The following is a 27490-nucleotide window of genomic DNA, read 5'->3' on the forward strand; positions in this document are numbered from 1 at the left end:
GCGCTAGCCCCTCCTATGCCCAGCTTTGAGGGTTTATGTGAACACAAACATTGGCTGATCACCCCATAGCGATGAATTGATTGGCTGAGCAAAGTGCATGTATTGAGGATAAAAGTGAGGGCAAGAACAGTGAAGACGCCAAAAGTGATTTGCCAGAATGCCATTTGTGATGATTTGATTGGCTGAGCACGGAATGCAAGCTTGTACGTCTACCATTTTTGAACATTTTTTTCTAAAACTTTGAAAGAACTACTGATTTCAGAGGCACTTGTAGAACCGACCTCAGGTCTTAAAAAAATCCGACTACTTCTTCCATCAATTGCAAACAAGTGCACTGGCTGAATTCCATCCTTCTCATAGTTTAACACAAGACGAGAGCCGTTCCCCCCTTCGTTCTTTCCATTCTCCAGCCGTTTGTTCGCACGAGAGAGAGAGAGACTATACCTTCACTCCCACTCCCCGGCATTCAGTGGAAAAGCCATTAATGAAGTGAAATGAAAAGAACTGGCAAATAACATCTGCACCCACGGTCACGGCCCGCTAGTTGAAATGGAAAATGTTGTTTGATTCCATCCAGTGATGGAAGAAATAGTCAGATCTGTTACTAGCAATAAATACCACAATGTAGAAATAACTGTGTTTTACTTGAGTAAAAAGTACAAAGGCGGTGGCATCCATTAGCAGGAAATAGCAGCTCTACTGCGATCTGTAGGCTATTTATCAGATTAGTAATACAAATCTGCAAGTTACTTGCAATTATTTGAAAACTTGAGTTACACGTTACGTGTAACCAAAGTTTTCAAATAGTTCTAGTGAAGTGAAAAGTACAATATTTGTCCCCAAGGTGCAGGTACTTGAGTGCCTCGTTACTTTCTACCATTAGATTCTACTCAGTGGTGGAACAGCCTGTTTTCATAGCAGACAATTGACAATTGTGTGAAAGGCAACAGTCTGTCTCATTGTTGGGCAGAAACCTTGTAAGTTCACAACCGTTCCACGTTTTATTTTTATAATGTAGATCTGCTATTTTCACTGACACTGTGGCATTCATGAATGAAAAAACAATGGTTTCTGCCAACAATATGCAAATTGTCACAAGAAATCTTTGGTTGTGATTTGGAGCTATATAAATAAAACAGACTTGAGTGGTATTGAGGGAGGAGCTACTGCATGTATGTACAGTATAGACACAGTATGTGTGTACCAACCACTGTGAAAGCCTGATCCTGGGCACACAGAGGCGTTGCCAGCAGGCTTATAAAAGGGTTGCACAGTGCTGGGATGAATTAAAGTCAGCCTTATACAAACAATAGTAGGTACCGTACTCTACTCGAACCTTTGGCATTCAGTATCTCATTGTTTCCTTATCTTTGGTCCATTAACCTCACCGCCCATTACTTCCTGTCACCTCCCCCCCCCTCTCTCTCTCCCTCCCACTCACTCACTCACTCACTCTGTCTCTGACTTTCTCTCTCTGTCTTTCTCTGTCCCCTCCCCCCCCCCTCTCTCTCACTCACTCTCTGTCTCTGACTTTCTCTCTCTGTCTTTCTCTGCCCCCCCCCCCCCCCCCCCCCCCTCTCTCTCTCTCTCTCTGACCTCCGCACCTTATTTTCTCCTCCATGCTTTTCTTCTCATCCATCCATCCATCCATCCATGGGTCTTTCCATCCGTCCTGTTGTCCGTCCGTCCGTCCGTCTCCAGTATGAGTTGGTGTCCTTCCAACGTGCCTCACCCTGCTCAGGAGCCAATAGACAACAGAAGGTAATAATCACCATTGATCCTGATTGGCTCCTGACAACGTGTTTAATAATCACCATTGATCCTGATTGGCTCCTGACAACGTGTTCGCATTGGTTTAAAGTTCTCAGTCGCCACGACTGATTTAATTCATTTGGATTCCATATAGAAGTCAGCATGCCTTCTATGGAAGAATGTTTGCACTAACAAAAGTAGCTTATCTACGATCTCGATGCGTGTAGACAGCCAGGCTACTTTAAGTTATTATAGAAAGATTAGCGCATTTCACTTGTTACAGCTGTGTGTCAGGGTTTCCTCCAGGGTGTCCATTCATTATTCATTTGGTTCCATTTGTACACTCAGAGTGACAGGGTTCACTGCAATAAGTCAATAATGAACAGTTAATTAACCACTTAAGCCCTATATTCCAAATAAAAAAATACATCAAGTTTCCCAGTGTGTGTGTGTGTGTGTGTGTGTGTGTGGTGTGTGTTTGTGTGTGTGTGTGTGTGTGTGTGTGTGTGTGTGTGTGTGTGTGTATGTGTGTGTGTGTGTGTGTGTGTGTGTGTGTGTGTGCGTGCACGTGTTGCACATGCGCATACACACAGTGACACAACGTGTGTGTAGGTGTTTCTACATGCACCATTATAGGAAGTCAAAATAGCACCAGTTACTGTATGGGTTAAGTCCCACGGTTTAACAGCAAGAACAACAGCTGTTATCATTATTTGAAACCAATTGGAGAGTAAACACATCTTTGTTTTGTTCTCAATGGCTACTATAACCATCATCATTACTGACACCAGCGGGTAAGATCAGACTTATGAACTATTCGTTGTTGTGTCTTATCTTGTGTCACCTTTTTGCTTCCTTTATGATGAATTCCTGTTCTGTTCTTTGACTATATAGAAGTGTCTATTTATACGTCTCTTAATGTTTTGATGAATTGAACATGGTGGACCCTCTTGTAAACAAGTGTAATGCTTAATTGGGTCGTCCACTCACAGTTAACAGTCTTTGTATTGAGTTTGTGCTTGAAATGTACTGTAATTCTGCAAACTGTTAATAAATATTTCAATCAATCAATCAATTAAGGCATGCCTACTGTATATTAAGGCATTCAGTTGACATGTTGAATGGACAAGACTAACAGTTTCTAAGTCGAGATGTTATCGTGTACGTTTGGTTCATTAAGACAGCACGTTGAGATTGTTTCTTTTGAACTATTTCAATTCATATAAGTTGCATTGCATGCTTTATAACAGGCTTATAGTAAATTGAAAATGAAAGTAGCACACCTAAAAAGCAAATAGAGGGAGATTACACTACAGCTACATTAGATTAGAATGTTGTTGTGCGCCTCCATGCTTCTGCTGTAGTTAACAATGAGACTGAAAACAGACCATAGGCATAGACTCTGCTTCTTGTTCTACTTTTTCTAACAGACAAACCGTGGTTTACAGAACCATTTAAATTAGCATTGGTTCTCAAAGTGGCGTCCGGGGACCCCCAGGGATCCTTGAGGGGGGTCCAAGGGGGTCCTCAGCAAAATGACTTCATATAGCATCAAATTAATCGTAACCACTTTAACCCTATGCATCAGCTATTTTCAAATCTTGAAAAAGAATGTGACATTTTCTTGAATATTTCTTTCTATAACATTTTAAATCATGTATGAGGGTCATTTTCATTATGCTGTACTACTGTGTCTAACAAATAGTGAAAAGTAAAAGATCCAACTTTCTTTATTCTCATCAGAGAATAAACGGACTCTATTTGTACATGTCAAGATTCAGGCAGTTAAGTTAATAACAAAAAAGTATAGATAGAGGATGTTACGCCAATGCTCTCTAAGCCTGGATGTGTATTGATAACCTCTTGTATATACCTCTTGTAGCCTCTTGTATATCGATCTATCTAAAATGACACACAGATGCTTTTATCGGTTTGAATGACTATGTCGCTGTGTCCGTTGTGTTGCAGCTACAGCCTGGAGGGTCTGGAGGGGGAGAGGGGAGCGGGCCAGACGTCGTGCCCTGGCCTGGGGGGTGTCTGTGAGGACGGTTCCATGATGGTGGGGGGGCGCGGGGGACGGCTGGACAGCCAGGAGAGAGGAGGAGGCTCCCTGGTGTCCCTCACCGAGGAGGAGCAGGAGGGAGACGCAGGTGCCATCGACAGTCAGGTCAGTGCCGAGGGCAGTGTGTGTGCGCGTGCGTGCTTGCGTCCGTGTGTGTGTGTGTACGTGCGTGTATTTGTGTTTGTAACGCATTTTCAGTCCCAACTCGTCACATACTGATGCTTATTGAAAACATTATATTTTTAAATATCGCTGCTGACCGGCAGGAACCCCACAAATAGGGTTGAGACCCGGGACAGGTTCTGTTTCAGACACAGTTCCGAGATTGAAGAACCATCATATTTGCATTAAGTGTTCTGCAAACAGTTCTCATCAGTCTTCATTTGGCTCAGTTGAGTCTGTGTGCATGCATGCAAGTGACTGTGGTGACGTCACGCCACCTACTCAGTGTGAGTGGGGTGGATACGTCCGTCGCCCACTGATCTAGGATCAGAATGCTAGCGACTTTCGAGCGAGATGGAGTGTAGTAGCGAAAACACAGCAGCATGTCAAACAGACAAAAGGCCTCAGAACTTGTGTGGTCGGACTTTACCAGTGGGTGCAATTATTTGCAAAGGTGGTAGAGCACGTTGACTTTCAGGAAACCTCTCCACAGAAACACAAGATTAATCTTATCTAGTCAGTGTATAGTGTAGAAGTTTCCGAAAATCTGTACCACCGCTGCTGCATAGCAGCCTGTGGTGGACAGGGCAGCGCTGCTGCGTAGCAGCCTGTGGTGGACAGGGCAGCGCTGCTGCATAGCAGCCTGTGGTGGACAGGGCAGCGCTGCTGCATAGCAGCCTGTGGTGGACAGGGCAGCGCTGCTGCATAGCAGCCTGTGGTGGACAGGGCAGCGCTGCTGCATAGCAGCCTGTGGTGGACAGGGCAGCGCTGCTGCATAGCAGCCTGTGGTGGACAGGGCAGCGCTGCTGCGTAGCAGCCTGTGGTGGACAGGGCAGCGCTGCTGCGTAGCAGCCTGTGGTGGACAGGGCAGCGCTGCTGCATAGCAGCCTGTGGTGGACAGGGCAGCGCTGCTGCATAGCAGCCTGTGGTGGACAGGGCAGCGCTGCTGCGTAGCAGCCTGTGGTGGACAGGGCAGCGCTGCTGCATAGCTGCCTGTGGTGGACAGGGCAGCGCTGCTGCATAGCAGCCTGTGGTGGACAGGGCAGCGCTGCTGCATAGCAGCCTGTGGTGGACAGGGCAGCGCTGCTGCTTAGCAGCCTGTGGTGGACAGGGCAGCGCTGCTGCGTAGCAGCCTGTGGTGGACAGGGCAGCGCTGCTGCATAGCTGCCTGTGGTGGACAGGGCAGCGCTGCTGCGTAGCAGCCTGTGGTGGACAGGGCAGCGCTGCTGCGTAGCAGCCTGTGGTGGACAGGGCAGCGCTGCTGCGTAGCAGCCTGTGGTGGACAGGGCAGCGCTGCTGCGTAGCAGCCTGTGGTGGACAGGGCAGCGCTGCTGCGTACGTAGCAGCCTGTGGTGGACAGGGCAGCGCTGCTGCGTAGCAGCCTGTGGTGGACAGGGCAGCGCTGCTGCGTAGCAGCCTGTGGTGGACAGGGCAGCGCTGCTGCGTAGCAGCCTGTGGTGGACAGGGCAGCGCTGCTGCATAGCAACCTGTGGTGGACAGGGCAGCGCTGCTGCGTAGCAGCCTGTGGTGGACAGGGCAGCACTGCTGCGTAGCAGCCTGTGGTGGACAGGGCAGCGCTGCTGCGTAGCAGCCTGTGGTGGACAGGGCAGCGCTGCTGCGTACATAGCAGCCTGTGGTGGACAGGGCAGCGCTGCTGCGTACGTAGCAGCCTGTGGTGGACAGGGCAGCGCTGCTGCGTAGCAGCCTGTGGTGGACAGGGCAGCGCTGCTGCATAGCAGCCTGTGGTGGACAGGGCAGCGCTGCTGCATAGCAGCCTGTGGTGGACAGGGCAGCGCTGCTGTGTAGCAGCCTGTGGTGGACAGGGCAGCGCTGCTGCATAGCAGCCTGTGGTGGACAGGGCAGCGCTGCTGCATAGCAGCCTGTGGTGGACAGGGCAGCGCTGCTGCATAGCAGCCTGTGGTGGACAGGGCAGCGCTGCTGCATAGCAGCCTGTGGTGGACAGGGCAGCGCTGCTGCGTAGCAGCCTGTGGTGGACAGGGCAGCGCTGCTGCATAGCAGCCTGTGGTGGACAGGGCAGCGCTGCTGCGTAGCAGCCTGTGGTGGACAGGGCAGCGCTGCTGCATAGCAGCCTGTGGTGGACAGGGCAGCGCTGCTGCGTAGCAGCCTGTGGTGGACAGGGCAGCGCTGCTGCTTAGCAGCCTATGGTGGACAGGGCAGCGCTGCTGCGTAGCAGCCTGTGGTGGACAGGGCAGCGCTGCTGCATAGCAGCCTGTGTACAGCAACAACAGCCAGAGACAACGGCCTACAAGTACCTACACATTCATTCATATATTAATTAATGCCTAGCAAAGACAAAATACGTGACCAATTGGACTCGCCCAAGTTGAAATAATAGCAAGTACTGTACAATTTCTACTGATGGTGTTGTATAATAATCTTTTGCTATAGTCTAGTAAACACGCCAGGGAATCACTTTATTATAATATAGGTAGAATTAATGTAAATATAAATAATAATTATAATCAAAAAAATATATAGGAACCATTAAGAGAACCGTTCTCGTTAAGAGGTACCCGGTAAGGAACCGGAACCTTAAAAATCCTGACGAGTCCCAACCCTAGTCACAAATAGTTGTGACAGGCCATGATGATACGACTTGGTAGCGAGAATGCGTTGGGCGAGTGTATTGTGTTGTTTGCCTGATGGTGTAGTCAGTAGTTGATGTGTTGATGGTCTGTGTTTTAGAAGTGTCATCATCGGGTCCTCTCCCTGACGAGCAGCTGTCCTGCCGTGGCCCATCACCAACCCCTCACCAAGTCCATCTCCATGGTTACCATCAGCCAACGGGACATAGAAGGTATTCTGTCGCCTACTTCCTATCAGTGCGGTGGTTCCAAATTATTTTGGAAAATGTTAAAATTCGTTTTTAATTCACATGCAACGCATATCAAGTTCTTTATTGTTTACAGCCTAAAATGGTCCATATCTCCTTCGCCAAAACATTATGATCATTCCATTTACCTTCATCAGATGGTGCCTTTCTCCATCATTCTTTCCCCTCCCCCACAACATGTCTGACGTTGTTTTGAACCATAATAAAAGTGAGTTTCTTCCTGTCTGTACGCCTGCTGTCTCCTCCTGTTGCCCTCCAGCGATGGGACGGCATCGATCAAAGCGACGAATCAGCTTCGCCCTCAGTTTCTCGCCTCTTCTCAAATCTAGAAGCTTCTTTTCTATTGGCTCTTCCTCCAGTGATGAGGAAGAGTTGGGCGGTAGTAAGTACTACGTGTCCCAGAATGCCTTAGTGTGGCTGTCGTCCTCCTTTGCTTCCTGTGTCAATGTGGTGCCCCCCCACAATGTGCCTCTCCACACAAAAAAAACAGTGCTTACTGAAATGTGGCCGCCTTCTGCTGAAGCCATAGAATTAGAATGGATAGAACTGCTATTTAAGGACACTGAAAATGTCTGCTTGAGTGTTTAAGCTGCCATTTATGAAATCACAGTAATTTCATAAATGTGACCGTGCATGAGACTCAGAATGTTGTGAATGTTCGACAGAACTGCTGCTGGAATGTTTGGCTAAATGTTGCTTTTTTTATCAGGTTGACACTCAGCTTTCTCAGGCCACGTTACGTGCTAACTATCAGAACAGAAAAGCGTTAGCGTTCTGCACGGAGACGAGCAACAGTGATTGAAAACGATGTGTGCCATGCCAGGTGGCTAGGTGGCGGTGAGACGTGTTGTCAGATAGACCAGTACATGTCCCTCTTTTTGCTCATACAGTTCCCGTTCTTGCCCCCCCCCCCTCCTCCCACACACACACACTCACTCACATCCCCCACACACACTCATGTCCCCGACACACACATTAAGACGGTACTATCGGGGCCGCAAGTGGATGGGGGGCAAGAGCGGGAACTGTACGAGCAAAGTGGAGGAACGCACATGGCATCGATACACGTTTTGTCGTTTCTATGCTTTTCCCCCGTATGGCTTTATTGCATGTTTACATGGAGACGGGAGTGTTTAAGACTTCCACTCTGGAAGGGGGTTTCACTGTATTGCGGTTTCAACCTCAGAAAATGCCATTTTGCCGTTTTCTCCAGAGACCGTCTAAACAGGTCATGATGTGACCAATGCAGCTGGCCTTTGTCATCTGGGCTGGGATGTACCAGTGTGATTCATGCATTAGCAATGTCCGTTCTATCCATTTGACTTCTTTGTCTGAAGCAGCACTGTCTCTAATCATTTGGTAACACCTGCCAACCCATGTCCCTCATCTCTAATCTATCAGAACACAGTAATTGTGCGTTTTATGTTTGCAACTTGTTTGTAAGCCGCTCTGGACGGTCACTTTAAAGTGAAGTACACGCACGCACGCACGTGCACACACACACACACACACACACACACACACACACACACACACACACACACACACACACACACACACACACACACACACACACGCACTTATTATAGAAAATACTCTCCAACCCTCTGAAGCAAGCTTAACTACAGTATAGAACGGACAGTGATTTTACAAGAGGGTTAAGTTGAACCAACATCCCCTACTTTGGCAGTCACCGACCAGGATTTGAGCTGTTTGTCTGTCCAGCCATCTGGAAACGTCTTTATCCTTCTCCAAGTCTTTCTTTTCATCCATACCTCCATCTTCCTTTGACCATCAGTGAGTTATAAAATGCCCCTTTCACGTTTGACTCCAGAGAACTGGGAACATTCAGACATCCAGAGAATGTGACTCTCAGAGAGGAGCGATTGACTCAAAAAATCTTTGTTTGAGAAACCTGAATGGACGTACAGTAGTGTGTATTAGTGCTGCTCAGTCCAACGTTGTCCCTAGTCTCGTCCTAGCTGCTAACTGTGTTGCTAAAGCGGGTTTTTCTATGTCATGTCATGGTGCTCCTCCTGATCATCATCTGACACACGCATCTGTCTCCTTCCTGTAGGAGCAGGATCCTTCTCCAGTACGACTGGCTCTCTAGAATACAGGTAAGGATGATACATTTTTCCTCCTGGACCTGTAGATGACCAAATTCATGTCCAATTAAGACCATTTTGCTAAAACTAGTGTGACGAGTGATGTGGAAAATGTAGCGATGTTTACAGCTAATCACAGCTTGTCACATAATTTATTTTGCTCTCTCTCTCTCTCCCTCATGTTCAGTGTTGCTCACTGCTGCCTAGTCTAGAGAAGGAACTTTAAGCTGTTCATTCTGTGTTCATTCTAGTATCTCAGAAGAGGAGCCAGGCCCGCTGAGGAGTGACAGCGATGTAAGAGTTGGAGTAGGAGGAACCAAAGTGAGCAGGACGTTCAGCTACCTCCGCAGCAAGATGAGCAAGAAGAACAAGGTGAGGTTATCAGCTGTTTCCCGCTTCGGCCAGTTAAGGTTAAAAATGGCAAAAACAGACTTCTACCAATCACTGATGACCTAATACATAATACCAGAGATGAAGTGTGTGTGTGTGCGCGTGCCTGCGTGCGTGCGTGCGTGCGTGTGTTGTTTTGCTCTGCTGAAATAGTTCCAGCCCCTGCAGATGTGAACAAGCTCACTTCCTGATTTTGTGGTATACAATTGCAGCAGTTCTCAGAATGCACACAGTGGAAGACAGACAGACATACAGCAACACATTAGATACAGCAGATAGACGCAGAGAGAGAGAGAGAAATACCAGAAGGTGAGGAGCACAGACAGACTGTTATGACCACAGACAGACAAGGTCATGTCAGGGAGGCTGTATAAGAGGTTCAGTCGCTCCATCAAACTGAGGGGAGTGCATGAGGTAGGAAGCACTTTGTGATGCTGTTCTGGCACACACACACACGCACACACATGCAAGCAATGATTATGTTATGAATTGTACCTCTCACATTCAAAATGCATCACACGTCTATAGATTGGCTATCTTGCACAATGAGCCTTTGCGTAGGGGGAATAAAGGAGGGGACCAACTATACACCCCTGAGGAACCCCAGGCCACTAGTGAAGTTATATTATAGGGTTTAACTGCTGAACTCATGTTTGATTCTCCAGGTGCTGCAAACACTTGGCCTACTTCGCTGTGGGTGCTACTGGCTGCCATTAACGATACAAAAAAAACACAAACTTAACTTTCTTTGCTGTTTTCTTGAATACTTAGTAAATACACTTGCCTGTCCAAGACACTGAGGGTAGGAACTTAGTCGTCCACCCAATTGTAAGGCCTGATTTATACTGATTTGCACTTGACAAAATAGTCGATCTACAAGATTGTCCATTGGCTAATTTTCGGTCAGTGACACTGGCATGCAACTAAGTGTAATTGAGGCTGGAGATGCATCTTTGTCAGTGAATTTCTAAATATTGGCTGCAAGGAATGTAATCCTGCTCAGAGTGGTCATAATGCAGCAGAAATCAACGTGAAATTAACTTTTACATCTGTGAGACATTGTGGAACGTGTTAATTTAGCCTTGAGAGTAAAATAAGTTTTTTTCTGTTGTGTTCCTCCACATCCAAGGAACTTGTTCTCATACTGTAGTTACCTACCTGGATAAATAAAGTTAAATTAAATTAAAAGTATAGTGGCACAGAATGCTGTACTGGTGTGGTTCTCAAAGTGGGGTCCTTGAGGGGGTTCCACATTGATCCTTGCAGGTCTGTAACTCTTGAGTGTACAAATGGAACCAATTGGACCTATAACGGCATTTCTAAGCCTTCGTTTTGTCAGAGACTACAACTCCGGACAGTAAAACAATGTGACAGGTGTATTCAGAAAATGTTGTGGTTTATACTTGGAACTTAATATATACATTTCTCTGGGAATGTTCTTCCATTTAATGAGCATTTTAAGACTCAGGTCATAGGATACTGTAAGTCATGGCCTGGATGTCGAAAACATTCACAAACAGTGTCGTTTTGCCAATCCTTATTGCACCAGGAATCGATTTAAAATGAGTAATAAAACCATTATATCATTTCTAACGTCTGCGTCCAAAGAGCGTCGGTTAAATGTAAACTAAAACCTAACTTCTTTCCTGAACAGGAGAATGCTGTACAGGCCAAACCACATGGACTCAGAGTTATCTTTCTGTAGACAGAGGTTACACTTTTCACTTCTACAATGGACACAATGAATCAGTTATCTTAACTTGCAGGAATTGGAAAAGAGGCATTTTTGGGGAATATTTTGTGTTGATGGAAATTGGACAATATCATGTCAATGCATTAAAAAAATTCAGACTCAACACAACTGGTCCATGTTCGGGGGGAGGGACGGTGATAATTGTCACTGCATGTACCGGTACTACTTGTGGCTGGAGCGGTACAGTACATGTCAGTGGAGAGTGTTGGGCGAGAGGAGTAGGACAAAGGCTCTAGTCTAAACATCCCAGAATTAATTGGCATAATGACTAAATTGGGGAGAAAGGGGAGTTAGAAATAAACACACGTAAAAACGCTACCTGTTTTACCAGAGTCCCTCAGGTATCTATACTTTGGCTCAGCCAAGTATAGACAGCGGATCTACACGCTCACAAGGAGTCTTGTACGCTGCGCGTACATGTGGTTCAAGCTACTTACTTAATGTACGTCCCTTTGTTGTGCTTCCAGGAGAAAGACAAGGAGAAGAGGGGAGAGAAAGAGCGAGAGGTTAAGGAGAGAGAGAAGAAGTCGGTGAACGGACACGTGTTCAGTCCCATCTCTCCTTCGCCTCTGTCCACTTCCTGTCTGCAGTGTGCCAAGCCTCTCAACGCCAAGGAAGCCTTCTTCTGCAACAGTAAGTTACACACGTTCTTTCTCTACTACTTCCTCTCTCTCTCTCCTCCCTATGACCCTCCCAACCTACCATTCTGGCTCCACACATCACCTCGTTCCACACTAGGGTTGCAACCGTGAATTGAACTCATCGTTTTAATTAATAATGAAAAATAATCGATAATCAGTAGCAGATCAAAAGCTCCCAAAAACGTATCACGGTGCAAAACACTTCTGTTTTGTGCAACACTTGCACAACAAAGTATTACGTTGTTGAGGTTTTGCCTTGATTCATTGATATACACACAAAAAAAGTAACCCATGGACAGCTGCAGCCCTATTCCACACCTCCACTTTATCCTCATTCCCCTTCCATGGAGTGTGTGTCCGTCCGTGCCCAAGAAGCCTGTCCTCTCCAACTGTGGGACGGGTCTGTGACCGCTCTTGTCCTGCGCTTCCACTTCCTCTTATAGGCCTCACTTCCTCTTATGCATTTTCCTTTTCCTCTTGTCTTTTTTTTTCTTTTTAAATACAGACCTCTGTCCTCCTCCTCCTCCTCCTCCTCCTCCTACTCCAACATGAAGGCATCATTGCTGCGCGATTCGGTTTCTTTATTATTCACTGATCTCACTTCCAGTTAAGTGTGTGGTTCTTCTGGTTGAAATGCAGCCTTGAGAAAGAGCAAAACACAGTAACAACGAGACAGACGTTTCTAGTTGCCCACAATGTCTGTCTCCCGCCAGTTCACAGTTACAGGACAAACATTTCAAGGCTTCTCGTCTCAGTGTTACTTTTGATGTCAAATTTTGATTTAGTTTTAGTAATCTGATAGTTTTTTTGTCTAGTTTTAGTCGACAAAATCTACAGTTGATATAGTCGACAAAAAAATATTTTGTCACGCCTTGATCGTGTGTCATAATGCCTGATTTATACTTAGCTGTGTCCGAAAATAGTCGGCTTGTTGTGAGCTTGTAGATCGGCTATTTTCGGAGCGTGACACATACGGGCAGCCAAGCATAAAATGACTCTTAGTCTTAGTTCTACTGGATCTCTTCTCTATCAGGCCGTCACTAACATTTGTCTAGTTTTTATTTGTTGATGAAATTGTCATCGCATATTTAGTCATAGTTTTTGTCATCATTTCTTAGTTTTTATTTAGTTTTCGTCAGTCGACAAACATTTTCTGTCATAGTCGACGAAATGAAGAGTGGTCACAGATTTGACCTGTGACCCAGTTCTACAGTGTTTCTATTCCTGTCAGTTAGCAACCCAGCGAATCCACGCTGGGTTGTTTACAACGTATTAATTTGAATATCAACACATGGGATACACCAGCCGTTCTCACGCTACAAGTCTTTGACTTTGGTCTCTGGTGTAAGAAGGTACTAATTTTGGTTTTGTAGAGACGTCCTGCTACAGTGAGAATTGAGTGAGATGTTGTCTTACTTGTTTTTAGCATGTAGTTTACCCAACGACTTTATTACGGTATTTAATTGGTCATCACACTGTTCATCGTCCATCCCTCCACAAATCATCTTTTCTTCTGACCAGTGGTAGACATGGATCAAAGTCCATTAGTCTCCACGACTGATTTCAGCTGTCAATATGTGTGTGCCACATTGAAAGATTGTAGATTTTCGTTTATTATTTTAAGATCAGATCATTTGAAATGGTCAAACTAGCAATATGTTCAGAAGCATCTTCCATAAAATCTTAATAGTCTTGGATATTTCATATAAAATATGTAGTGGAGTAGAAGTACAGTATAAAGGATTGAAAAATGGACATTCTCAAGTAATGTACCTCAAGAACTTGAGTAAATGTACTTTTGGTTACTTTCCACCACTGGCTGTGGCCACTAGGGCGGGCCCTTTCTGACCTGTCAGAGTTGCCATTCCATTTTTTTTTTTTTTTTAAGATATTTTTTTTGCGGCTTACGCCTTTTATTGATTTTTTAAGGGACAGATAGTAGGCTGACAGGAAACGGGAGAGAGATGGGGGGATGACATGCGGTAAAGGCCGTGTCGGGTTCGGGAGTCGAACCCGCGGCACACCGCGACTGGATCACCAGTCCGGTGCCCAGACCGTTACGCTACGGCCTGGGCCTGCCATTCCATTTTTGTACACCACATGTACAGTAATCCATGATGTGTCCATGACTGACTAACACATGTGTCTGTCCGTCCAAGCTATGGTAATCCTGGGAAAGTTGTGTGAGTAGAGTGGAAGTGACTGAACCACAAACCTAGAATAACTTCACATAATGTCAGTTCTTCACGACATACTGTATACATATTTGGTTTATATTTTCACTGCCGTCTGGCAGAAACCTCTTATCTCCATGTTTCAAAAAATGTCCTTCCGTAAATTAAAAAGTAACGACAAGCTCAAAGCTCATCTCCATCCCTGATGATGTCACGTGATGTCACGAGTCCTGGGCACCATATATGGGCGCTGTCCCCATGTATGGGGATTTTGAGGGATACACTGACAGGAAATGCACGATTCCCTAGTTAACACACAGAGCGGCATAAACGGAGTTCTCTGTCCTATCAAATAGTAATGCCCATCACTCAGCACGGAGATTAATAAAAGGAATTAAGGCCCAGCCCTATACCTGGGCCCTCATCAAACCCTCGATGTACACTCAAGATACTGCCCCCGCTGCCGGCCTTAGATCTCCATATATGGAGCTGACCTATTGTGACATTCCATATCTTGATCTGACCTCATCACACCCTGTACACTCAAGATACGCTCCGTATATGGCCAGTACACGCGACCTCCCCCCCAGTGATTGATCTATTTCTACACCCTACAGGTACAGTATATTGTCATTGTCGGGTGGAAACCTTGTTTGCCAAAACCATGTATTTTGCTGAAAACAACCAAGCTTAAAGCTCACGACGTGTCGGTCAGCTTGTAGATTGGCTTTTTTGGCATAATGTTTGTTGTTGATGTGGTTAGGTTAACAGTGAGGAGGACTGTACTGTATGGAGCACAGATTTCATGTTTGTTTTCACTTTGTCCACTTGGTGAGAGGAGCAGGAGTGGCTGTCTGCCCATTCATCCACTCCCTTAGTCTTACAACCTGTTGCATCACCCTGTACTGTGTGTGTGTGTGTGTGTGTGTGTGTGTGTGTGTGTGTGTGTGTGTGTGTGTGTGTGTGTGTGTGTGTGTGTGTGTGTGTGTGTGTGTGTGTGTGTGTGTGTGTGTGTGTGTGTGTGTGTGTGTGTGTGTGTGTGTGTGTGTGTGTGTGTGTAACTGTCCATGACACAGCTGCATGAGCACTGTTGCTGTAGAGACAAACTTCCTGTTTGATACACAGTGAGATATACTGTACATGGTGCACACACACACACACACACACACACAGACAGACAGACAGACAGACAGAAGGGAGATACTGAGAATCCCAGTGTGTATTGTTCTAGTCTGTCCTCACTCAGACAACCGGCTGGTTTGTGTGTGTGAAGATGGAGTGGGCTTTTCACGACAGTGGGCGATGAGAGCCTCAGCTGACCAGAAAGAAGTTCACAGTGGTCTGTGTTTAAGACGGCTTCTCTGTTATGGACAAAGAGTAGGGCAAATTCTTCCATACTTACATACAGTAGGCTACTGTATGATTTTTAATAATCGACTAAATCGATTAGTCTGATTAATAACCATTTAAGCCTGTATTGTACTTCAATGTACAATATTTGCGTTAAAAATGGTCAAACTAGCAAATCTACAAGTGTCTTCAGAAAACAAAAAAAATCATAATCGTTCATTAATCATAATTGAGGCAATTGATTTATTATATCACCCAGACCTAATATCAAGAGTGTTCACGCTGCACAAATACAACGTTGATGTTGGGCAGAATAATCTCTTATCTCCATATTTTAACTATTTGTGTTTCTTCATAAATGAACATCCTACTTGACGTCCTAACAGTGTCAAAAATGTATCAAGTTGTAGATCTGCTACTTTTGCTGTTTTGGGATTTTAATCCTCAAAACTATGCAGTTTTGGACATGTGAGGTTACCACCCGACAGAGACAATAAACAGGCATGCAGGGAAATGGATAACAAGAAACATCGGACAGAGAGTACCCAGCTGGTGTCAGTATTTTAACAAAGTGGTCCTCCAAGACTGCTTTGTAAGAAGCAGCCAGCCTTGTCTGCCATCAGAAGCCGTTACCAGCTGCTATTTTGACAGAGCTGACATATTCTCCTATAACGTGAGAGTTCTTTGAAAAGAGCCTTTGTTTCACCTCGCCTGTTCTCACGGAAAAGGGGAATTAAAGTAAAGCACAAGCATGCATGCAAATAGTAAATACATACACACACACACACACACACACACACACACACACACACACACACACACACACACACAGTCACAGTCACACACACACACACACACACACACACACACACACACACACACACACACACGCACACAAAACAAACGAGACCGGTCTGAAGCACCTTAGCACCACATGTTTGGCATATTTATTCGTCTCACAGATGTTCCAGTTACGTTTTTCATTTGTATTTTTTTCAAAAATCTTTTAACTTTAACCTGTGTGTGTGCGCGTGCGTGCGTGCGTGCGTGCGTTCTGCTGTTGGTAAATAAAGCAATAAGCCACACGTCACTTCATACTGTATAACTGTTAAGGTTTACTAAGATAACACGCAGCAACAATATTGCAATAATTTATCCATAACAAAGTAGTGTTGTTCTTCAGCAGTAGCGCAGAATAATTGTTTTCCAAGAAACACACAGACACAAACACAGTCGCAAAGACAGCATGTTTAACAGGTTTTGTGGGGACGTATTACGGTCATTTTTAATTATATAATACCAACGCCCTGTGCAGCGCTCTCTGACATGTTTTGCGCAGCCGTTCACCTCCTCATTTACGGCCCGACAAATCTGTCTATTTTCTCTGAATCCATGGTTTTGATCTGAACGGCAATTATCGTCTTTATTTCTGACTTAACAAAGCATCTCATTTGTAATATTAACGCTTCTAAAGAGAGATCAGACGGCCCAGGCCGTGGCGTAACGGTCTGGGCACCTGACTGGTAATCCAGTCGCAGTGTGCCGCGGGTTCGACTCCCGAGCCCGACACGGCCTTTACTGCATGTCATCCACCCATCTCTCTCCCGTTTCCTGTCAGCCTACTGTCTGTCCCTTCAAAAATCAATAAAAGGCGTAAGCCGCAAAAAAATATCTTAATAAAGAGAGATCAGACAACATAACGCAAGGTAGTAATGTAACATTATACTTCTCAGTTTTGGGGGGAAATGGAAGGTGGGGCTTTTCAGAGTAAAATATGCCCATCTGCTGAGCACTCTGTGCCTTTATTCTGAAAGATTCCTAGGCAAAAAAAGGGATTCTTATTAACATTTTATCCAGGTAGCACCATTAGTGCAATTGTTGAAGTACTGTTCAGCCATTTTGCTGGTAAAAGGCGTTTGACTCACACAAGGATATTGCTCCAGCTTCTCTCGTTTTTTGTGCCAGTAAATGTGTGAATCGTCCCTGGGGACGATTCACACATGTACGTCCCAGCACTGACAGTGGTTGGTGTAGATCAGTGATTCCTCAAACCTAGCCCTTCATTGTGACACGATACATAAGAACTTAAAAGTATACTATGTTAGTTCACCTTTTGCCATTTTTAACGCTGGCATAACGGGGAGACAGGTTTAGTTCCATTCTGGAGACTGTTTTAACGTCAATAGCCAATGCTTTCCTGTGAACGGCGAACAGACCCCATACAGTCTGATTAATGGGCCGCGACTTTCCCAGCTATTCAAGTTCTTTGTCATTATCGGCATCATCGGCCATGTCTTCTTTCTTTCTTCTTTCCCCCTTCTTCCTCCCTGCATTACTGTAGCATGAACACGCTCTCATGCATACAGTACATGCATGACACATCAAAATAACCATGCTTAAAATGAGAATGTGTTTCTTCAACATGTTGACCTGCTGCATGTGTTGTTTGTTTGCAGACTGTGGTGCTCATGTGCATAAGAGCTGCAGAGAAAGCCTGTCTGCGTGTGCAAAGAGCAGAATGAAGGTAGGTGTGGCACACACACACACACACACACACACGCAATAAACCATGCCGTTCCTGTCAGATTTCTCTGGTGACATCATTGAGCTTGCATTGTTTTGATTAAATGGTTCATTGCTTGGCTCTTTGAAAGGATCATTATTACAGTCACTCCTCAGTGTGCATCTAGAGTAATGAGGCGAGCAAGAGCACATTTTGTTCACTGTAGAGAGGATTAAGACTGCTGCAATAATAAAAAGAACACATTTGCTACACACCAATGTAGTCGACAAGCCTCCTTTCCCTAGTGGACGCATTCTGGTCAATGGGACGGGAAGATCTGTAGAAGGCGCAGTGGAGTAACTAAAACATATTTTTTTCTTTTCGTGTACCATAATAACATTAAGAAGACGTCGTCCTAACGCTACTGTATGGACAAGAGCTTGTAGAATACTGTCTAAAATACTGTCTCTAATCTCTCTTCATTCATGTTTTGCAGCAGTCAATGGTGCCAGAAGCTGTTCCGGGGTCAGCTGTTAACATGAGGAGCAAATGTAAGACCACAAGCACACACAACACCTTAAATCACAACTTTTATTTTTTGAGTGGTGCAACCACTCCCTTACGGAGCTATGTGTGTGGGTGGCTGGGTGTGTCTGAGCCAGGGGGGCAGTCAGCCAGATATTTCGTGAAGCCTCATTTGAAATCGGTAGTTCATATAATGGCCTGTTGTGGCGCTGGACTGGACCCAAAAAGCCCCATAGCTCCATAGAGGCCCATGTATTTTGGCCCAACTTCACCTAGACTGTATTACCTTAATAAACATGGTCATGAATACTTTCTTCTTCCAGTCACTAGTTTAAAGTCTCATTTCTAATGTCATAATATTCTTTTTGGAAAATTATGGTCCCATTAATTAAAAAAATGACCATAAAGTCGCGTATGTTCTGAGGGGCGTGGCTACCGTTACAGTCTATGATCGGGATTCCCCTCCCACTCAAGAGTCTTCTCCTCCCACTCGAGTCAAAATAAAAACCAACGGAGAAGAAGGGGGGAAGTCCCGCCTCGTTGTCTGGGCAGCCAATGACCAGCTGGTACAAAACGGAGCCAGCCAATGGCCAGCTGGTACCAAAAGATGGCGACTTACATCAGGAATTAGCATATCATTACAGGCTTCATTTTACGTTCATGTTAGACCCGGGGAACGCTTTGTCCATATTTTTTACAGTCTATGGTCTGAGCACGAAAACAGCATGGTTGTTTTTCACCACCTGTGCGCAACCTAACACACAAACACACACGCACATATGATGATGATTTTGGGTGTGCCAGTACACTAAAGTACAGTACAGTACAGTACAGTACAGGGACCCCCACATGGTAACTCTGTCATTTCTCAACCGTTTCGGACGTGGGGCGGCTCGCCGGAATTACCAACATCAATACAGCATGGAAATGTGGACATATTCTTTAGTTTTGGGTCTGCACGGCTAAAATCTCATCTAATGGTGGTCTGTGGCTCAAATGCAGAATAAATAATGGGCCTTTATACGAAAAGGCCGCGGCCATAACAGCTGTTTGTGTTCATATTAACAGCTACATCGTCAGCATCCTCCACGTCCTCCACATCGTCGAGTCGTGAGCGCTGGTCGTCGGCGCTTCCCAGCCCAGACGAACAGCTGTCCTCTGTGGTGTTCCCACGGAGGAACCCCCCCGGCATCCTGTCCTTCAACACGCACAGCAACCTGTCCAAGAGCATCTCCACCAGCAACATAGCAGGGTGAGAAACACTATACACTATAGAACAGTGGGGGGGGTCAGGGGTCCTTAAGGAGGGGGTTCCCCCCAGGGGGGGGGGGGGTCCGCAGCTAAATTAGTTTATCTAACGTTAAGTTAGTTGATGTTTCCGGGAAATGTCTGATGTTTTCTAACAACTTTGTTCTCCTCCTATCTCGTCCAGGCTAGATGAGGTCCCTCTGAAAGGCCTGAAGTTTCTCTCTCAATCCACTGACTCACTTCATAAGGGAAGCAAGGTCAATGCCTCTACCGAGTCACTCACCGATGAAGGTAGGTCAATGCCTCTACCGAGTCACTTACCGATGAAGGTAGGTCAATGCCTCTACCGAGTCACTTACCGATGAAGGTAAGGTCAATGCCTCTACCGAGTCACTCACCGATGAAGGTAGGTCAATGCCTCTACCGAGTCACTTACCGATGAAGGTAGGTCAATGCCTCTACCGAGTCACTTACCGATGAAGGTAAGGTCAATGCCTCTACCGAGTCACTTACCGATGAAGGTAGGTCAATGCCTCTACCGAGTCACTTACCGATGAAGGTAGGTCAATGCCTCTACCGAGTCACTCACCGATGAAGGTAGGTCAATGCCTCTACCGAGTCACTTACCGATGAAGGTAGGTCAATGCCTCTACCGAGTCACTTACCGATGAAGGTAAGGTCAATGTCTCTACCGAGTCACTTACCGATGAAGGTAGGTCAATGCCTCTACCGAGTCACTTACCGATGAAGGTAGGTCAATGCCTCTACCGAGTCACTTACCGATGAAGGTAGGTCAATGCCTCTACCGAGTCACTTACCGATGAAGGTAGGTCAATGCCTCTACCGAGTCACTTACCGATGAAGGTAGGTCAATGCCTCTACCGAGTCACTTACCGATGAAGGTAGGTCAATGCCTCTACCGAGTCACTTACCGATGAAGGTAGGTCAATGCCTCTACTGAGTCACTTACCGATGAAGGTAAGGTCAATGCCTCTACCGAGTCACTCACCGATGAAGGTAGGTCAATGCCTCTACCGAGTCACTTACCGATGAAGGTAGGATCCGGCACGCACGCACACACACACGCACGCACACACGCACCCACCCACGCGCGAGCACACACACACACACACACACACACACACACACACACACACACACACACACACACTGTACACATAAGCACAAGGTTGATATAAAGAGTTTGATTGTTGTGTGTGTGTGTGTGTGTGTGTGTGTGTGTGTGCACGTGTGTGGGTCTTCAGGTACAGAGATGATGGACAACCAGCTCATGGGAGAGTTTGAGTGTGAACTTAAAGATCTGGAGGCAGATTCTTGGAGCGCCACAGTGGACAAGAAGTTCCTGAAACTTCACAAGAAAGATGAAGTCAAGAGACAAGATGTCATTTATGGTAAAACACACATTTATTTATCTTCAAAGCCACAGCCATTCTCTTCCCAGCCTCTAGGGGCCGTGGCCTTGAGAGAAGCAACAGCAACCATAATACTACATTGACTGTACTTGGCCCCGCTATTCTTTGCCTCTACACCGTGTTTCTTTGGCATTCTACAAAGCTCACATGTCGCAACGTGACGCATTGTTGATAGCTTGTAGATCGGCCCATTTCGCCCGAGAATAGGCACGCTAGGGCTCGGCGAGGTCAATAACTGTGTCAGAACTTGAACTATTGTAACTGGTATGTTGTCATGTACAGAGCTGTACCAGACAGACTTCATATTGTAACTGTTATGTTGTCATTAACAGAGCTATACCAGACAGAGTTCCATCATGTGAGGACGTTGAGGATAATGGCTGACGTTTACTACAAAGGCATTCAGAAAGAGCTACAGCTGGACTCTCACACTCTGGACAAGGTAACTCCTAGACACACACACACACACGCGCGCGCGCGCGTGCACACACACATACACACACACACACACACACACACACACACACACACGTATGCACTCTCCTCCTCACTCATGCAGGTTTTCATAATAAATGTGACCTACCGTCGCAATAAAGCCAACATATACATGTATTTCTCTATGCCTTAGGTGTTCCCCATGCTAGAGGAGCTGTAGACGTGTTTCTCTAAGCCTTTGTGTTGTCCTAGGTGTTCCCCATGCTAGAGGAGCTGTCAGACGTGTTTCTCTAAGCCTTTGTGTTGTCCTAGGTGTTCCCCATGCTAGAGGAGCTGTCAGACGTGCACACACAGTTCCTCACGCTGCTGCTGGAGCGGAAGCGAGCGTCGCAGGCCGAGGGGCGAGGCGACAGCAGCTTCCTCATCCACGGCATCGGAGACGTCCTCGTCAACCAGGTCTATAAAAACACACATATATATGTTACACAGTACGAACCTATCAGATTGAAAATGGAGTACTCTTTTTCTTCGATTTCACCTCCCGCGTGAGTTCTTGTTTGGATAGGACACGAAATGGCATCTCGGGGGGGGGAAGAGGGGAGAAACCGAGTGCACCTTTTTGAATTTGATTAGTTTTCCAATCATACTGTGACAGTAGACACACACACACACACGCACACACATATATATATACACGGTTGAAGTGTGTTTTTGTAATAATCAAAATCTAGTAACTTTTCGTATAATTGTGGAGTAAAAGGACAATGTTTATGTTTTCTTCTGAGATGTAGTAGGGTAGATTTAAAAGTATTGAAAATGTACTGAATAAAGTAAAAAAGAAAAAAAACTCAACATTGTACTTAATTGTACTCAACTTACTTGAGTAGTTATAGCACTGGTGTAATAGGAGAAGCATCATTGCGGGCGTTGCTCTTCAGTTCTCAGGCTGCAGCGCCGAGCGCATGAAGAAGGTCTACGGGAAGTTCTGCAGCCGTCACAACGAAGCGGTCAACCTCTACAAGGAGCTCCTGGCCAAAGACAAGCGCTTCCAGGCTTTCATCAAGGTAGGGACGCTTGCTCCTCACAGCTTTCATCAAGGTAGGGACACTCGCTCCTCACAGTTATCATCAAGGTAGGGACGCTCGCTCCTCACAGTTATCATCAAGGTAGGGACACTCGCTCCTCACAGTTATCATCAAGGTAGGGACGCTCGCTCCTCACAGTTATCATCAAGGTAGGGACGCTCGCTCCTCACAGTTATCATCAAGGTAGGGACACTCGCTCCTCACAGTTATCATCAAGGTAGGGACGCTCGCTCCTCACAGTTATCATCAAGGTAGGGACACTCGCTCCTCAGTTATCATCAAGGTAGGGACACTCGCTCCTCACAGTTATCATCAAGGTAGGGACACTCGCTCCTCACAGTTATCATCAAGGTAGGGACACTCGCTCCTCACAGTTATCATCAAGGTAGGGACGCTCGCTCCTCAAGGTTATCATCAAGGTAGGGACACTCGCTCCTCACAGTTATCATCAAGGTAGGGACGCTCGCTCCTCAAGGTTATCATCAAGGTAGGGACACTCGCTCCTCACAGTTATCATCAAGGTAGGGACACTCGCTCCTCACAGTTATCATCAAGGTAGGGACACTCGCTCCTCACAGTTATCATCAAGGTAGGGACACTCGCTCCTCACAGTTATCATCAAGGTAGGGACACTCGCTCCTCACAGTTATCATCAAGGTAGGGACACTCGCTCCTCACAGTTATCATCAAGGTAGGGACACTCGCTCCTCAAGGTTATCATCAAGGTAGGGACACTCGCTCATCAAGGTAGGGACACTCGCTCCTCAAGGTTATCATCAAGGTAGGGACACTCGCTCCTCACAGTTATCATCAAGGTAGGGACGCTTGCTCCTCACAGTTATCATCAAGGTATGGACGCTCGCTCCTCACAGTTATCATCAAGGTAGGGACGCTCGTCATAGTTTGGGCCGTGAACATTGTAATTTTGATAGGAATCAAAATGAAAGGGCAGATATGACTTAAATATACAAATAAATTTCTGATATAATGTAATAATAAAATTGCAGAAATAGCTGACATACAAGCTTGGGGAATCGGAAAGGTTTTCCGGTTTGATCCCAAGCTCCCCGCTGTGTTACTGTCGAAGTCCTGAAATCTGTCTAACAATGGCTCACTATAGGCCTCATCAAAATTACATACATAATACATACGTCCCCATACCCCTTTTGAACAGAGGACTCTGATACACTACATACAGAAATCCCAAACACAAGTGAGAAGTTAAAGACAGTCGATGTAGGTACACTCCCTTGACCTACTGCCATAAACAGGAATGCGGTGACAATACATCCATATCAGAATGTAGATGACACTGTCACATACAGTACCGTAAGTAACCAGGTGTGTGTTTGATTTGCAGAGGATCATGAGCAGCAGTATCGTGCGCAGGCTCAGTATCCCAGAGTGCATCCTGCTGGTCACTCAGAGAATCACCAAGTACCCTGTTCTCATCCAGAGGATCCTCCAGCACACTAAAGGTAGCCTGCCTTCTGTGTTTAGTGTTCACTCATACGTAGCTACTCACTCATCTCTTTGATTAGAGATTCTTTTTTTCATTGACTAACTTTTCAGCAAAGATATTCAATGTAACTTTTTGTCTTCAAATAAAGATGCTTTGTATGGACCTGTCAATATGAACCTTCCAGCTTTAAAATATGCATCATTATGGGGCGCCCACTGGCCTAGTGGTCCAGGTGCATGCCACATATAGTCTCTGGCCTGACAGCGGGTTGTGTGTTCGAGTCCCGTTCATGACGACCTTTGCTGCATGTATCTCCCCTTCTCCCTCTTTCCTGTCTATCTTCACTTGAAACTATCAATAAAGGCAGAAAAGCAAAAACTAAAACTAATCTTAAAAAAAAGATGCATCATTATCAGTCATACTTTGGAGTGGTTGAACCGTTTAGGTTGATTTAAGGTTGCAGCCCTAACATCCAGATGAATGTGACCACAGTATGAACACAAGGAGTCTTGTCCTCCCTCCAGATACAGATGAAGACTACAGCAGTATTTCAGACGCCCTGCGCTTCGTCAAGGAGATCATCGCCACAGTGGACAGCAAGGTCAACGAGCAAGAGAAGAAACGACGGCTGCGGGAGGTCTACAGGTAAAACACGTCAACGTGGCACAGAAAATCAATAATCAATAAGTAATTATTGGTTTTCTTACCTGTATGCATGAGGTGAGGTTTTTGGGTGTTAATTCAATCTGTGTATTACAATGTTTTGTATTTTTCATGGATTGCACTGGAGAAAACTATTATGTATCTGCACAGTACCAACTTTTGATATTGAATGCTTTTGTGGAAAATCCAATAAACATTATTAAAACATTTATATATTTTTGTATATATAAATGTATAAAATTATACAACACAGTAAATCTGTAATTGGTTTTCTTTTATAATCTGCTAAATCGGCCTGATAAACCACTTAAGCCATACTTTTTGTGGTACAAGCCTACAAGGGTGTAGTGCCAAAATGCTGCATATTGTAACCTTGAAGATCTTTCCCCAAGTATATTTAAAATAAGGTCAATCCATAATCCTTTGTATCAGTTATGGTGTTGACACGTCTCACAGTAAGTCCAGCATGTATATAACCATGGTGTAAATGTCTCAGTCGTACAGACAGTAAGTCCATCATGTGCATGAAGAGCGGTCAGATGTTTGCCAAGGAGGACCTCATACGAGGGAGGAGACTGATGCACGACGGCGCTCTGCAGCTGAAGAACTCTACCGGACGCCTCAAAGGTCACACACCGTTCTGTTGACGTTCAATTCACGTTGTTCAAGTGCTGTTGTCACGAGTACGATCGATCTGGATATAAGCATAAACCTGTATGAATGAGCCTTCGCCAAATGAATAGTTTGATGTGAAATATCTGTGATGCCACTTTCACATTGTTTGTCATGCTAGCCAGTGTGTAAGGACCTTTATACTTATCCTGTGCTGTCCTGTGTGCCTGTGTTCATGTATCATATCACAGTGTAGAATATACTATGACACTGATTTACTTTGACTCTATGGCACATTATGAGTTCACTAGTACTAGTGGTTCACAAAGGTTTTATTTGCAAGGACCCCCTTAACTCTGTACAGCACAATACAAATGAAACCTAATGTAGCCTTATGGTTCCATGTGTATTGTGTACACTCAGAGTTACAGACCTGTTATGGTCATTCAGGGCTATCTCTTTATGTGTTTCTGGTAATATTATTGACCCGCTCTTTTTGTATGTCTGTGGAAAATTTTAATTTTGACAAAAATGTCCACCACAAGCCAACATGGCAATGACCCCTGATCATAACAGATTAAAGAATTGATATAGAACTGTAACACGTTTGTTGGAATTCAAAATGGAGACGTAGATACACCTACATGTATGGTTCCATCCCTAGTATGCAACCATGTGACTTGACGTGTGTGTCTCCATGTCCTCCAGACGTCCATGCCATGCTGCTGTCTGACGTGTTGGTGTTTCTCCAGGAGAAAGACCAGAAGTACATCTTTGCCTCCCTGGTAGGTTATGCACAATTTACACATCTACAAGCTCACTATGTACACCCACACATGGCCTTATAGTGGCCGGTCTACAAGCTCACTATGTCTACAACAAATAATGGCTTTTTAATTTGCTTCCTCAACATTGTAGCATCAACAAACATTAACCAAGAAAAATACAAAATATAAATAGCAATAGTATTAAAAAATAGTGGTCATAACACACTTTGAAGAGGTTGAAGGTGCTGTAAGGCGCTATGATGCTTTGTTCTCACTCCATGTTCTCTGTCTGTCTGTCTGTCTGTCTGTCTGTGTGTCTCAGGACCAGCGGTCCACAGTCATCTCGTTACAGAAGCTTATTGTCAGAGAGGTGGCTAATGAGGAACGAGGTCTGTTAAATCATATTTTATCTATCTTTCTATCCATCTTGAATGTACTTACTTGCCACTCAAATATTTAAAATGCTCAATTACACTTACACTTATTATTATTATTTATTCTTTAATCCTTTTATTTTTTATTCTTTTTGTAAAATAAATGCCCTAATTGATTCATCATACAACAGTCACGGTGCCATGCAAAAATAACCTACAAGTTCACATCACGTTGCATTGCGAATGCATTGTGAACTTATAGATCGGAACTTTTGTAACTGAAAGTGTGTGGGTTTTATAAATATTGAACCAGTGAAAGAGCTTGTGACTAAATAATAAGTACATTGGATCCATTGGAACAAGGGTTCTCTTTCACTTTTCCTGAAAAGTAAGGATTTTGGACATACAAGCTTTCCATGCGACAGCAACACACAGTCAGTGTTTATGTATGGACAATATAATATTTGATGCTAATGGAGAATAATAATGTGTTCCTATCACCAGGTCTGTTCCTCATCACAGCTGGGACCACACCAGAGATGGTGGAGGTGTTGGCAAGCAGCAAGGATGAACGCAACACATGGATGACCATTATACAGGATGCCATGCACTGCATGTAAGACACGCACGCACGCACGCATCCACACGTACACACACACGTACACACTACCGATGTCAGGTAGAATACCTATAATCTCCATATTTTAACCTTTTGTGCAGGGGTTTTCTCCGTTAATTAACGCCCTACTTGATTATACTTACAGTGTTACACAAAAGCCTGAAATGTATTATTGAGTCTGTGGCCCATACAATTTGCGGTGTCTTTGACATGAAAATGTTTGATCACCACTGATATAAGCAACATACGTCTTTCATAAAACTGTTTTTACAAGACATGTTTAGCATCAGCCCCAGGTCTTAATTGGTTAATTCATTGAATGGACCTGAAGCGGTAGACCACAATGAACTCAACCTTTAAACTTTGGTGACTTTATTCCTTATTCTTTATGTACTTGCAAAGTTTGGCTTGTAAATGGCTTTTCAGAACTTTATTAATGAACTCCAGGATAATGATGCTACTGTAGCTAATATTCAACAAATGTTCAGTAAATACTGTAACCAATGACAGGACTGTAG

At 45.0% G+C, this 27490-nt stretch overlaps 1 protein-coding gene across 6 annotated transcripts in view; it reads left to right on the plus strand.

Moving 5' to 3' along the window:
• Positions 1–27490, plus strand: part of LOC310856914 (uncharacterized protein) — a 94944-nt gene that overhangs the window by 40004 nt on the left and 27450 nt on the right. For 2 of the 6 annotated variants that reach the window (XM_083762452.1, XM_083762448.1), the window contains exons 8-29: positions 1702–1761; positions 3721–3919; positions 6683–6794; positions 7090–7212; positions 8908–8950; positions 9190–9310; positions 11549–11714; positions 17703–17770; positions 18246–18300; positions 19343–19526; positions 19707–19779; positions 20010–20043; positions 20788–20934; positions 21288–21397; positions 21703–21846; positions 22329–22454; positions 23836–23953; positions 24462–24582; positions 25097–25227; positions 25921–25997; positions 26302–26368; positions 26858–26969. In XM_083762452.1, the coding sequence (XP_083618578.1) occupies positions 1702–1761; positions 3721–3919; positions 6683–6794; positions 7090–7212; positions 8908–8950; positions 9190–9310; positions 11549–11714; positions 17703–17770; positions 18246–18300; positions 19343–19526; positions 19707–19779; positions 20010–20043; positions 20788–20934; positions 21288–21397; positions 21703–21846; positions 22329–22454; positions 23836–23953; positions 24462–24582; positions 25097–25227; positions 25921–25997; positions 26302–26368; positions 26858–26969 (2391 nt within the window). Of the gene's footprint in view, positions 1–1701; positions 1762–3720; positions 3920–6682; positions 6795–7089; positions 7213–8907; positions 8951–9189; positions 9311–11548; positions 11715–17702; positions 17771–18245; positions 18301–19342; positions 19527–19706; positions 19814–19855; positions 19890–20009; positions 20044–20787; positions 20935–21287; positions 21398–21702; positions 21847–22328; positions 22455–23835; positions 23954–24461; positions 24583–25096; positions 25228–25920; positions 25998–26301; positions 26369–26857; positions 26970–27490 lie in introns of all 6 variants that reach the window. The other 4 variants (XM_083762450.1, XM_083762451.1, XM_083762449.1 and 1 more) reach the window with 4 other exon arrangements.

This window comes from Protomyctophum parallelum (genome assembly GCF_964188405.1).
Source record: "Protomyctophum parallelum genome assembly, chromosome: 4".
Classification (NCBI taxonomy): Eukaryota; Metazoa; Chordata; class Actinopteri; order Myctophiformes; family Myctophidae; genus Protomyctophum; species Protomyctophum parallelum.